Source organism: Myotis daubentonii, chromosome 20 (assembly GCF_963259705.1).
Source record: "Myotis daubentonii chromosome 20, mMyoDau2.1, whole genome shotgun sequence".
Lineage (NCBI taxonomy): Eukaryota > Metazoa > Chordata > Mammalia > Chiroptera > Vespertilionidae > Myotis > Myotis daubentonii.
The window spans coordinates 14,637,216-14,649,602 of record NC_081859.1 but is presented as its reverse complement, the minus strand read 5'-3'; the positions used below and the strand labels follow the sequence as shown (position 1 = coordinate 14,649,602).

General features: G+C 45.9%; 1 protein-coding gene across 3 annotated transcripts in view; it reads left to right on the top strand.

Annotated features, from left to right (window-relative positions):
* The first annotated feature begins 3,673 nt into the window (after nt 1-3,673).
* The window catches only part of SMYD3 (SET and MYND domain containing 3), a 520,781-nt gene continuing 512,067 nt past the window's right edge, over nt 3,674-12,387 (top strand). The window contains exon 1 of one of the 3 annotated variants that reach the window (XM_059677624.1): nt 3,674-3,919. In XM_059677624.1, the coding sequence (XP_059533607.1) occupies nt 3,756-3,919 (164 nt within the window). In that variant the 5' untranslated portion in view covers nt 3,674-3,755. The remainder of the gene's footprint in view (nt 3,920-12,387) is intronic. The other 2 variants (XM_059677625.1, XM_059677629.1) reach the window with 2 other exon arrangements.

Below are 12,387 nucleotides of genomic sequence, written 5' to 3'. Positions count from 1 at the left end.
CCAGTGATATTTAAGGTTCTTTGTTTTTTGGAATATTAGTAACTTTGCAATAAGAAAATACTGTAGATGTTTTTCTCTAGAATTTATAAGAATACAGTATGTAAATTCAGGAGGTGATTGGTACTATATCAGTAGGGTAAACAAAAAAAGTTGTGTGTTATAGAATATTACCATTTGTTCTCTCATCACTAAATTGTAGAATGGCATTTAGCAGGTTATCTGGGCCTTGGGTTTGCATGTGCAAAATGAAAAGGATTTAACAACGTGGCCTTACCTGTGGTATTATCAAAAGAGCATCTCTTATAAGGAGGAAAATATCTCCTTTGTCCACCATACAGGGAAAATCTTCTGCAAAATGAAGTCACAGAGAAAGCGGAGCTAACACGAGGAAGTAGGCAGACACCATTCTGCTAACATTTGAGTCCCTGGCTTCAACCATACCTGAAGTCATCCATATACATGTCCAAAGCCAAGCAAATGCCGAAGCCAGTCGATTTTTTTGTTGTTGTTAAAATTAATTTTGGATGGAATTCTATCACTTTCAACCAAGAATCCTAATATAAATACTATCTTAATGGCACTCATCAACAGCTTCCGATTCCTACATTACCACAGGGACTCTTCTCAATCTAATTACTAAAAATTAGCACATTCACTCCTGAAGTGATGACGGGTTAGTGACCTCCAAGCCACAAGCATGGATCTTTGGATTAATAAAAACAAGAAAGGTCTTGTTTCGGTGTTCTTTCATACCCTGTCAGTATATTATTTATGCCATTCTAAGTCTTGAAATAGCAATTCTAGTTATCTGATGAGACACAATAGACTCTTGTTGTTGTTAATCCTCACCCGAGGATATTTTTCCATTGATTTTTAGGGAGATTGGAAGAGAGAGGGAAAGACAGAAACATCGATGTGAGAGAAACACATTGATTGGTTGCCTCCTGCATGAGCCCTGACCAGGGCCAGGGTTGCGGAGGAGCCTGCAACTGAGGTACGTGCCCTTGACAGGAATTGAACTCGGGACCCTTTGGTCTGCAGGTTGACACTCTATCCATTGAGCCAAACCAGTTAGGGTGAGACATGATAGACTTTTACAATAATCCAGTAATTCTTTTTTTTTTTTTAATATATTTTATTGATTTTTTTTTTTTTTTTTTTTACAGAGAGGAAAGGAGAGGGATAGAGAGTTTGAAACATCGAAGAGAGAGAAACATCAATCAGCTGCCTCCTGCACACTCCCCACTGGGTATGTGCCCGCAACCAAGGTACATGCCCTTGACCGGAATCGAACCTGGGACCCTTGAGTCTGCAGGCCGACGCTCTATCCACTGAGCCAAACCGGTTAGGGCAATCCAGTAATTCTTGATTAAATTTCATTTGGCTTATTACTAAAACTGCTGGGCAATTCTGTATTAAACATTTATAGCTACTGCTTAATTTACTTCTTGCTAATAAAAAGCGTGTTAAACTTTCAATTAGAGTTTATGGGAAATTGAGCACAACATTCTATGTTCGTCATGCTTTTAATCTGCTCTCATTAAAAGCAAGGATGTAAAAATAATGGAACAAATAGGGTGAGAAAGCATTGATTTTTCTGTATTTTTAAAATTCAGTTTAGATTTTTGATGAAAGCTAATTGTAAAGCCAGTTAGTAAGGATTTTCATTGGAAACATCAAATATTTACCAAGACTTGGAGAAAGATAGTTTCAGGATCCTACCTAGGATTTCCATATGATTTGTGGTATTGAAATCTCTACTCCATATGTCATCAACTCTCATAACATCATCCAGTTCTCTTGAAATTTCTTCCCCTGGCTGGTGTGGCTCAGTGTTGAACGTGGACCATGAACTAAGAGGTCTCAGGTTCCATTCTGGGTCAGGGCACATGTCCAGGTTTTAGGCTCAATCCCCAATCGGGGGCGTGCAGGAGGCAGCCAATCGATGTTTCTCATCGAAGTTTCTATCTCTATCCCTCTCCCCTCCCCTCTCTAAAAATCAATAAAAACAAATGAATCAAATCAAGCCTCTGGACTCTAACATTTACAGGAAATACAGGGACTACAGCAGCGGTTCTCAACCTGTGGGTCGTGATCCCTTTGGCGGTCGAACGACCCTTTCGCAGGGGTCGCCTAAGACCATCCTGCATATCAGACATTTACATGACGATTCATAACAGTAGCAACATGACAGTTATGAAGTAGCAACGAAAATGAGGTTATGGTTGGGTCACAACATGAGGAGCTGTATTTAAAGGGCCAGAAGGTTGAGAACCACTGGACTAGAGGGACAAGTTAAATAACACCATGAGAAAACAACCAGACAAATACAGACTGTAGAACACCACTAGAATTCTACCTTCGGCCCTTTAAGAGTCAATGTAAAAAAAGTCAATGTCATGAAACAGAAAATGTACCTTTGATTGGATCCTGGTTTTTAAAGAAAAGTTACAAAAGCTAATCTTAAAGGGAATATGGTTTTTGCTTGCTAGTACAGAATATGTGATAATGATTTTGTAGTTTTATAGGATATTGTTCTTATTCTGAGGAAATGCATGTATTTAATAATGAAGTTTATGTATTTAATAATGAAATACAGTATTTAATGATGAAATATTATGCACAACCAACAAGTTTATGAAAAAACAAATTACAGAACAGTACCTGGCACAAAGGAACAAACTTCTGAAATATGCAACAACACTCCACACACCTCTGCCACTAGAGACTCCTTGAGATCAGGATCTGTTTCCTCTTTTTCATCATATTCCCAGTGCCTCACAGAGAGCCTGACATACAGTGAGTGCCCAGTAATTATTTGTCGAATAAAAGAATGTTACTACTTTACACACACACACACACACACACACACACACACACACACACACGAAATATGGTGCAAAGTATTAGTTATGAAAAGTTATGATGCCTGCAACTCACATTCATTCATTCATTCATTCATTCATTCATTCATTTATATATAGACCTGTGCTTAGTGCTTAAATGCTCCGTGAAGGGTTCTAGAAGGAGTCATAAATCTTTTTTTAAAAAATATATTTTTATTGCTTTCAGAGAGGAAGGGAGAGGGAGAGAGAGATAGAAACATCAACAATGAGAGAGAATCATTGACCCGGTGCCTCCTGTACGCCCCACACTGCGGCTCCAGCCCGCAACCGCTGCAGGTGAATCTAACAGTGACCTCCTGGTTCATAGGTCAACGCGCAACACTGAGCCACGCCAGCCCGGCTGCAACTTACAAGTGAAGCAAAAGCACAACTTTCAAGTGGTTCAACAACAATACACACATATACACACATATCTGCGTACACACGGAGAAGGTGCTGAAATGGCAAAATGCCAAGAATTGTTTGATGTAGGTGGAGGGTACAATGCTATTCATGGCGTTGTTTGCTCTACTTTCCGTCGGCATTGAAACCGTCTGCAAGAAAATACTGCTGGTAGAAAAAATAGAGAAAAAAAAGAAAGCACTGCTGGGAAAAATGCCGCTTCTCCCCAGCGAGTTGCCCGGGACTCCTGCGGCCCTGCCAGCGGTGATGGCACGCCGGGTCCGCTTGCTCCGCCGCCCGCCCGCCTCGGGACCGGTCTGCGCATGCTCGGAGGCCTCCCGCCCCGCCCCTCCCCGCCCCGCCCCGCGGCGTACGCGTGCGCGCAGGGCGCAGGCGCGCGGCTCCCGACCGCCCGCGAGGATCCGGCTGCCGGACGCGCCGCCGTCTGAGGTGCGGAGCTGCCGAGGGATGGAGCCGCCGAAGGTGGAAAAGTTCAGCACCGCCGACAGGGGCAACGGGCTGCGCGCTCTGGCGCCGCTGCGCCCGGGGGAGCTGCTCTTCCGCTCGGACCCCTTGGCGTACACCGTGAGCAAGGGGAGCCGTGGAGTCGTCTGCGACCGCTGCCTCCTCGGGTACGTACGGAGCGCCTCGCCCACCCGGTCCCACCGCGGTGCCCAGCCCCGAACTTCTCCTCTCGTGCGGTTCCCGGGGGCGCGCGTGGCGGGCTGGCTCAGCCGGCCACCCCTCGGGCTGCCTTGCGGGGGTGGGAGGCACCCCAGGCTCCGTCCCAGCAGCTCTGACGCCCACCCGCCGAGGGCTGCGGCGGGAATTGGGGGAGCTGGGCAGCCGGCTTCAGGGGGAGCATTGGGTCGGGGTGAGCTCGCTGGGGAGCAAGAAGTGTGTGTCCTGTGCGACTAGCGTCTTGAGCGTGGCTGTGGGAAGCACAGTCGGCGGGGTGCGGGTTCGGGGTGCGGAGGCCGGGGTGGGGGTACGGGGCCGGAGTGCGGGTTCGGGGTGCGGGGAGCAGCGGTGGCAAAGGCAGGCTCCGCAGAGGCTCGGGGAGGACCTGGGTGCAGGAGGCGGAGGCGCGTGGGTGTTTAGGGGACACTTTCTGGGGTCCAGCCTCTGGTGCCTGCAGGTGCATGGGGGAGTTCTCAGGAGCGCTCGGGGAGCAGAGGCGGGAGTCGGCATTGATGTCCATGCGTCGGAAGGGCTGACCCAGACCTGCAGCCCGGTGTGCGGGAGCCGGTCACCGAGGTTTCCGCGTGCGCCGGGCGTTGAAAGGCCGTGCCGCCAGGTCCGAGTCTAGGTAGATGTGAGAATTCGTGCGAAAGTGATTCCTAAGCCTGGGAGCGCCGGGCCGACGCAGAGTTATGCGAAGGCAATTTATGGAAATATGCAATCTATATGCACAGTCACAGGCACTGGGTTCAAGCGGCGACTGGCATTGCGCTCCGCTGGCCGCTCAGGGGAGGACTCCGCTGCGGACGGGCCGGATGGCCCCTCACCGCTCGTTCAGACCCATTGGCCTGGCGTCTGGGTGAATAGCGGTGCGGAGGTGAGTGCAAAGCTCAGAGCAGCTGCTTGGCCAGTAATCTCTTTACTTATTTACTTTTAAAGCCAGGTTTTTAAGTTTTATGTGTTTATTTTTTAACCCTCACCCGAGGATATTTTCCCATTGATTTTTAGAGAGACTGGAAGGGAGGGGGAGAGACAGAGAGAAACACATTGATTGGTAGAGGTAGGTACATGCCCTTGACCCAGTGGTTCTCAACCTTCTGGCCCTTTAAATACAGTTCCTCATGTGGTGACCCAACCGTAAAATTATTTTCGTTGCTACTTCGTAACTAATGTTGCCACTGTTATGAATCGTCATGTAAATATCTGATCTGCAGGATGGTCTTAGGCGACCCCTGTGAAAGGGTCGTTCGACCGCCAAAGGGGTCGCGCGACCCACAGGTTGAGAACCGCTGACTGGAATCGAACCCGAGACCCTTCAGTCCGCAGGCCGAGGCTCTATCCCCTGAGCAAACCGGCTAGGGCTTGGCCATTAATTGTACTGTGTCTTTATTGGTTTCATAATTGAGGAATTTAATTTGTGTTTTAAAGTTACCAAATAACAATTTTATCTGTTGTTTCCTGAAGTAACCATAACAGCAGCAGCAGCAGCAACAACAAAAAATCTGTTGAGAGAATGATTTGAAATTTTTGTAAACTCTGTGGTTGCAAACTATTCATTTCTTCCAAGACTTGCCTTTTTGCTGAAGTTCCCCACATTGACAGCCAAGCAAATTAGAGAAAGCTGGGCTCGTCATCCCCTTAAATCCTTTGGGGTTGTACCTACAGTTCGAATGTAGTCCAAAGTAGAGAACTTACTGTTTCTTAAATCCTCTCATATTACTTGCTGACAAAGATGTGGGTCATCTTGGAGATAATAGTTGGAATAGAAAAGTTTTGGAAAGAATACTTGATGACAAATTGCTCAATAAATTATCAGAGCTGGACTTGAGTCATAAAACACATGGCATTGTCCCATTTTCCCAAACTGACCAAAAATCCAACATTTGTGGGTGAGATGCTTCTTGATTTTATCATATTCACTATTGCTGTATGTCACTCATTTTTCTTATTAGGAAGAATTGTAATGATTTAAGCAAAAAAAAAAAAAAAAGAAAGAAAGGAATTTCATGGAAAAATACTGAGGCGTTCTCAGCATTGCTCTAAAGCAGTGGTTCTCAACCTTGGCTGCACATTAGAATCACCTGGGAATCTATTTAAAATCCTGATTTCTGGGCCCTATCCTCCGGAAATTCTGTTTCTTTGTTATGGGGTGGGGCCACAACATTAGTAAGAAAGAAAAAGAGTTTCCGGAGGATGAGGCCCAGAAATCAGGATTTTAGAAAGATTCCCAGGTGATTCTAATGTGCAGCCAAGGTTGAGAACCACTGCTCTAAAGTCTGAAAAAACGGGCAGGAACCAAGGAAAGCTGCAGTCAGAATTGCACTTGGGACGTGGTTGAGGTCGGGGCCTGGGGACTACGTTGCTGATCTGTGGGGTAATACTGGGCTCTGCAGCAGGTGTCTCCACCACCAGGCCCTGGACCGGCTGCTGCTGCTCTTGCCGCCACCGCCTCTGCTAGTGCTGTAAAGGTGCATTCTCAGCCATGCTCTTTGTGGTGCTAGCTTCTGATTCAGAGTCCTCAGTGGGAGTCTTAGACTGAGCGTAGGTCCCTGCCTGCACCCCAGCTGCAAGGGAAGTTGGGAAGGTGAGTAGCTGGGCTTCTTGGCTTTTAAGAAAGGAGACAGGCTCCACCTCCCACCGATATTCACATGGTGGGAAAATCATCAAACCTAAATACAGGAGAAGAGATGTAAGTAAATGCCAAGCATCCAAACAAAACAAACCAAAACAAACAAATGGCTTTTTAAAAATATATATATTTTATTGACTTTTTACAGAGAGGAAGGGAGAAAGAGTTAGAAACATCGATGAGAGAAAAACATCACAATCAGCTGCCTCCTGCACACTCCGCACTAGGGATGTGCCCGCAACCAAGGTACATGCCCTTGACCAGAATCAAACCTGGGACCCTTCAGTCTGCAGGCCGAGGCTCTATCCACTGAGCCAAACCGGTTAGGGCAACAAATGGCTTTTTTATACTGGCTATCGAACACTGATTTATTGGTACTGTACACATACAGATTATATTTGCACCTTTTTTGCACTTCTTTTGGATTGCTAGGCTATACTTCACTTGTGCTAAAAAGGAATTTAGCACACCTGCTGTGGCAGGAGGAGTTCTGTTGAACACTTCCTCTTCAGTGGTTGTGTTTCTGAAGGGCCTAGTGGGGAATCACTGCAGCCTGAAAATACTGTTCGAGAAATCAAAGTTTAATGCATTGATTTGGGCAGTTCTAATAACCTTATTAACAGCCTGTCATTATAAGGTGTATTCCTTATCACCTTGTATGTAAAATTTGTTTCTTTATCCATCATCAGTTTTGAAATTCTTGAGAACAGAGATGACATCTTGCAGCTTTTGTAGCCCCAATGCCTGGCACATAGTAAGCTCTTAGTTTGTAGCAAGTCTAGCAGAATTGCTCGCTGGCTGCGTTGCCCTTCTGCGGCTGTCCTTGCCCTTCTGCGGCCTTCCTTTTGAATTAAGAAATGGATGAGGCCCTAACCGGTTTTGCTCAGTGGATAGAGCGTCAGCCTGCGGACTGAAGGGTCCCAGGTTCGATTCCAGTCAAGGGCATGTACCTTGGCTGCGGGCACATCCCCAGTAGGTGGTGTGCAGGAGGCAGCTGATCGATGTTTCTCTCTCATCGATGTTTCTAACTCTCTATCCCTTTCCCTTCCTCTCTGTAAAAAAATCAATAAAATATATTTAAAAAAAAAAAGAAAAAAGAAATGGATGAGAATATTAGCTTGTAACAATTACCAATAGTTCCATGGAGAGGGGGAGGGGGAAACCAAATACATAATTTAAAAGAACAGGTATTTATTGTAACTACTTCATTAGTCTCCCAGTGATTTGTTGCTATTAGATTCTATCTGATTTTCTTTGACCGTGGGGTGTTTTGATTTGTGCTTTAGTTCTTGCATATTTCTTTTATTTATTTCTACTTTTTTATTGAATTTATTGGGATGACGCTGGTTACTGAAATATAGATCTCAGGTGTACAGTTCTATAATACATCATCTGTATATTGTATATTGTGTTCACCACCTCAAGTCAAGTCTCTTTCTACCTCTCCCACCCCCCTTTCCCTCTGGTAATCACTATACTGTTGTCTGTGTCTATGAGTCCTGCATATTTATTTTTATTGAAAAGAAATTTGAACCTGCTTCATGGCTTTTCTTGCCCTTTTCCCCTGTCACTAAGGATTAGCTTATTGTTTTCCATCTGAGTGGAACAGAAAATGAAATATGAAAATTAGAAGATTAAATGACAGATTGTTACTGGTATAATTTATATTATCATTTTTCTGCTGTGGCACCAATTTTTACTTTGAAGGAGTTCAAAAGGTTGACAGCGGGGTTGTGTTATCTGCTTGTTTTGGTAACTGTAGCACATAACATTTCATGGTAATTATTTTGTTTGTAAGTCTCCCCACTCTCCAAGGTAGTGACCTGCGTCTGGTATATCCTGCCTGAGGCATAGCACATAGGAGAGTAGTTGTTGAAGTTGTGAAGGGGTAATATATTGGGGAATTTTAAGTCACTGTATGTTTGTTTTGGGTTTTCTAAACTTCCAAATTGCCTGTAGTTTCCATATCAAGAGCTTCCTCTGGGAAACTCTAATGATAGTTTGCTCTGTAAGATACAGAGGACATCTCCCATTATTAAGGCCAACTTGAGGCCTAGTGCCTCCAGGAGGAAGGAGGGTGAAATGGAAGTGGAAAGTCCATCTTTTTCAACCCTGGTAGGTTAGAGGAAGAAGGGGGAGCAGAGGTAGAGAAAGCAGACTGTGAGGAATTTGTGTTTTGATCTGCTCAGGCCAGAGTTCTGGGGTTGAGGTGAGCATGGTGCATGCTTTTACGAGACAGTGCAAGCAGACGGCCTTTGGTGTTGCCCCAATCTGGAATCTTGAGAGGAGATGACTGTGTAGGTGAGTGCTGTGCCAACTCTGGGGTTGTAGCCGAGCAGGGTAGAAGGAAGTGATAGATAGATGAGTCTGAGGTGGTGGGGGGTTCTGAAATGCTTTCATACCACTGTCAGGGATGTGGAGTCCCTCAGAGGCCTGTGGAACAGCAGGCGTCATGGCAAAGGACTGTGTGACTCTAAGGTCCGGATCATGGATACCAGAGGCGGGAGCCAGCATGACATCCCAGAAGGTGGGCTGACACCAGTCCACTCGTCCTTAGAGCAGAGGCCAGTGTCGATCCGCAGAGACGCCGAGATCAAAGCTCTTCTCCCCACCGTAACGACGTCCCGTAAGCCCCATTTGGAGGAACATTTACCTGAAGGCAGTGATTTAAACCAGCTCTGGTAAAGAGTTAAACTTAACTGTCTGAATGTTAACTAGAAGAGACTGAGATATTATCTGGCAAATTTTAAGTTTTTGGCTATTTACTAGGGTGAGTGTTCATGATGAAATTAGATTAATTATAGAAAAAATACCATGTTCATGAGATAGGTTAGACCAATTATCCTATATGATAACAGGCTAATATGCAAATAGACCAAATGGCAGAACAACTGAACAACCGAACAACCAGTCACTATGACGTGCACTGACCACCAGGGGGCATGCACGGAACATGACGGGTGTCGGCCACAGCAGGATTGTGGAGCAGGTGAGCGGGAGCACCAGACCAAGGTGGGGCCGCTGGTCGCTGTCATTGGGACGAGTCTCTGTTGGTTACTGAAAATTCTTTGCTCCCGCGCACTGCAGTCCCACCTGGCACTCACACCTGCTGCTGGTGCCCAACACTGGTCCTGATTGCACGGAACCATCAGCAGGTGTGAGTGGTGGCTGCCAGCCCTGATCAACCCTGAGGGCTTCTCCAACTCCCCCTGCTCCTGAGGGGCGATCGGTGCAGGTGCCACTGCTCGCACCCGGTGCTGGTGCCAGCCCCAATAGCTCTGTGGCGTCAGGGGGTGTGAGCGGGGCAGGCGCCATCAGCACGTGGGAGTGGCAGCTGCAGGAGTGGGGGCTGCCAGCAGACAGGGACCAAGTGGGTATGGCGGGAGGGGCTGGGCAGGGGTGTGGAGGATGGTCCAAGTCCTGCCCCTGTGCCTACTGCAGCCTCGTGGCCCACAGTTCCTTTCAAGGTACATGAATTCGTGCACTGGGCCCCTAGTAGGAAATAAAGCAGCTACATTTGAGTTACAATGTAGGCAAGTATTACCAGGAAATAAAGGACAAAAAAGAATGCTGGTGAGGTGATGTAATCCATCCTGACCAAGGACTGAACCTGGGGTGGAGGCAGGAGGGAACACCTGTTGGGGTAAGAAGAGGTTCCAGAGAAGGCAGCAACAGTGATTGAGAGCTATGGGGACAAATTGGGAAGTGGTCGCTGAGTGACTCAGTCTTAGGGAAGAGAAGGTTTGAAGTATTCCTCTAGGAGAGAAGAGTGACTTGCCTAGTGAAATGTAGTAGGATTGCTGGGAAGTGCCGAGGGTCCACTTAAAGGCTGTAGAGCAGAGACCTGAGCCTGAAAACTTACCGAGAATAGTTGTGTTGATTTATTGAAAGTGAGAGCAGTCAGCAGGGTGGTGCTTTTTCCTCTCCCAATGGTTTGCTGCTTGACAGTGAGAATTGGGTTTACAGATTAATATAAAGGGAAAAGGAAGTTGACATTGTAGGCAAGAGAGGGTGTAATCATGGGCCATGATTTCTAAGCTAGGACTGAGGTTATGATGTGGGTGATGGACAGTGAAATGGGTAGAATCAATGAATTAGAGACCCTCCTGCCATCAGTGAAGTGGCGGAGTGATCGAGAATGGGATGACTTGACATATTTGCTCTAGAAGCAGTGCATGTGCTGGTACAAGTTTTAGGGTATGACAGAAAGCAGCTGAAATGGGGAATAAGAAAGATTGCTGAAATGATCAGGAAACTGGGAGGCTTAGATGTTAGATGACTTCACTCAGTAAGTGAAGTTACCAAGAATGTTAGGCATTGGAATAAACTGTTTTAACAAATTCATTGGCTTCCTAACCCAGGGTGTTAGGGCTCTGTGGAAAGAGCCAAGTGGGGACAGGGGCGATCACCTCTGTTCACATAATGATGAAGGTCATTCTGTTGTTTTACAGATGATGTCATGAAATATGTGAGCACCTGGTGCAGATGAACTGCTGCTGTGTTAGACTCTCCTTCGGGGGAGGGGGAGGGGTGCATGCGGAAGCTGGAAGGACTGGGAACATCCTCTCAAAGGCTCGATTTGCAGATTCTTCAGCAACAGCTAATGGTTTACCCGAGGGTGGAGGACTTGGAATAAGATAAAGGGAAGGATATGACTTCCACTTTTCTCTTTTCTTTTTTTCCACTTTTCTTTTTAAGTGGAAGTAATAATTCCTGTTTCCTTTTCTTCTGCAAAGAGGTTTGGGAAGGGGCTATAAGGGAGAGACCGGAGCCTGAAAACGTTTGGTGGCTGCCACAGCAGAGGACGTTCTTAATCAGAGGGGCTGCCCTGCTTTGTGTGGATAGCAGTAAGTTGTTCTTCAGAAGCCTGGTGCTTGTTCAGAGGGCTCCATGGGGACTGGCATGGAGGCTGGTGCCTGGAACTCAGCAGTGCAGACTGCCCCTCACCATGGCCATTGTGGCTTCTACTGGTACAGAGTGCCGCCAGTAGTAAGGGATCTCGAGTCCCCAAATGGCGACACACCTTTGGGACCAGCCAGCCAGCTGGTATCCAGTTTTAATTTCAGGCTCTTTACTAATGGAGGGATCATTGATTTGTTCTCATTGGGACACTCATTCCCCCCCACCCCGTACTTGGATTTGCCTTCTCCACCTGTTCCACCATCTCTGAGACCTACTGAAAATCTTCTACAGGGCCGAGATTTTCCTTAAAGGGTTGCCTCTGACCTTCACAGAAAGAGACGAAACAACAGGCTAATGCCTGTGGTTTGACTGCTCTTAACATACACTGTCATTTGAGGCAGCTGATTTCAAACTTTTCAGTTTCAGAACCCCTTTACATTCTTAAAAATTATTGAAAACTATTTCATAGGAGGGTTTTTTAAAAAAAGTTATATTTGACTCTAAACAGGTTTCATTTATATGGTTATATCTATTGATTTCACTGCATAAAAATTTACTGATTAAGTTTTGAAAATATGTTTTGAAATATAATAAACTAGTGGCCCAGTGCACAAATTCATGCACATTGAAAGAAAATTAATTAGACGAAATATTTTAATATTGCTATTCACCCTTTCTCTATAACAGAAGTGTCAACCAAATTCACGATCATCAATGACAGATGGATACACACATGTGCGATTGGTGCCAGTGAGAGCTTTATGTGTATCGCGTATGTGCAAGTCAACTTAGCCTTTTATAGATATAGAATAAACTTGCTTAATTAGACCTGCTTTCTGATTTAGCTAAACTTTTTCCAGCCCAGTGAAGCACCCCAACTTCTCTTTC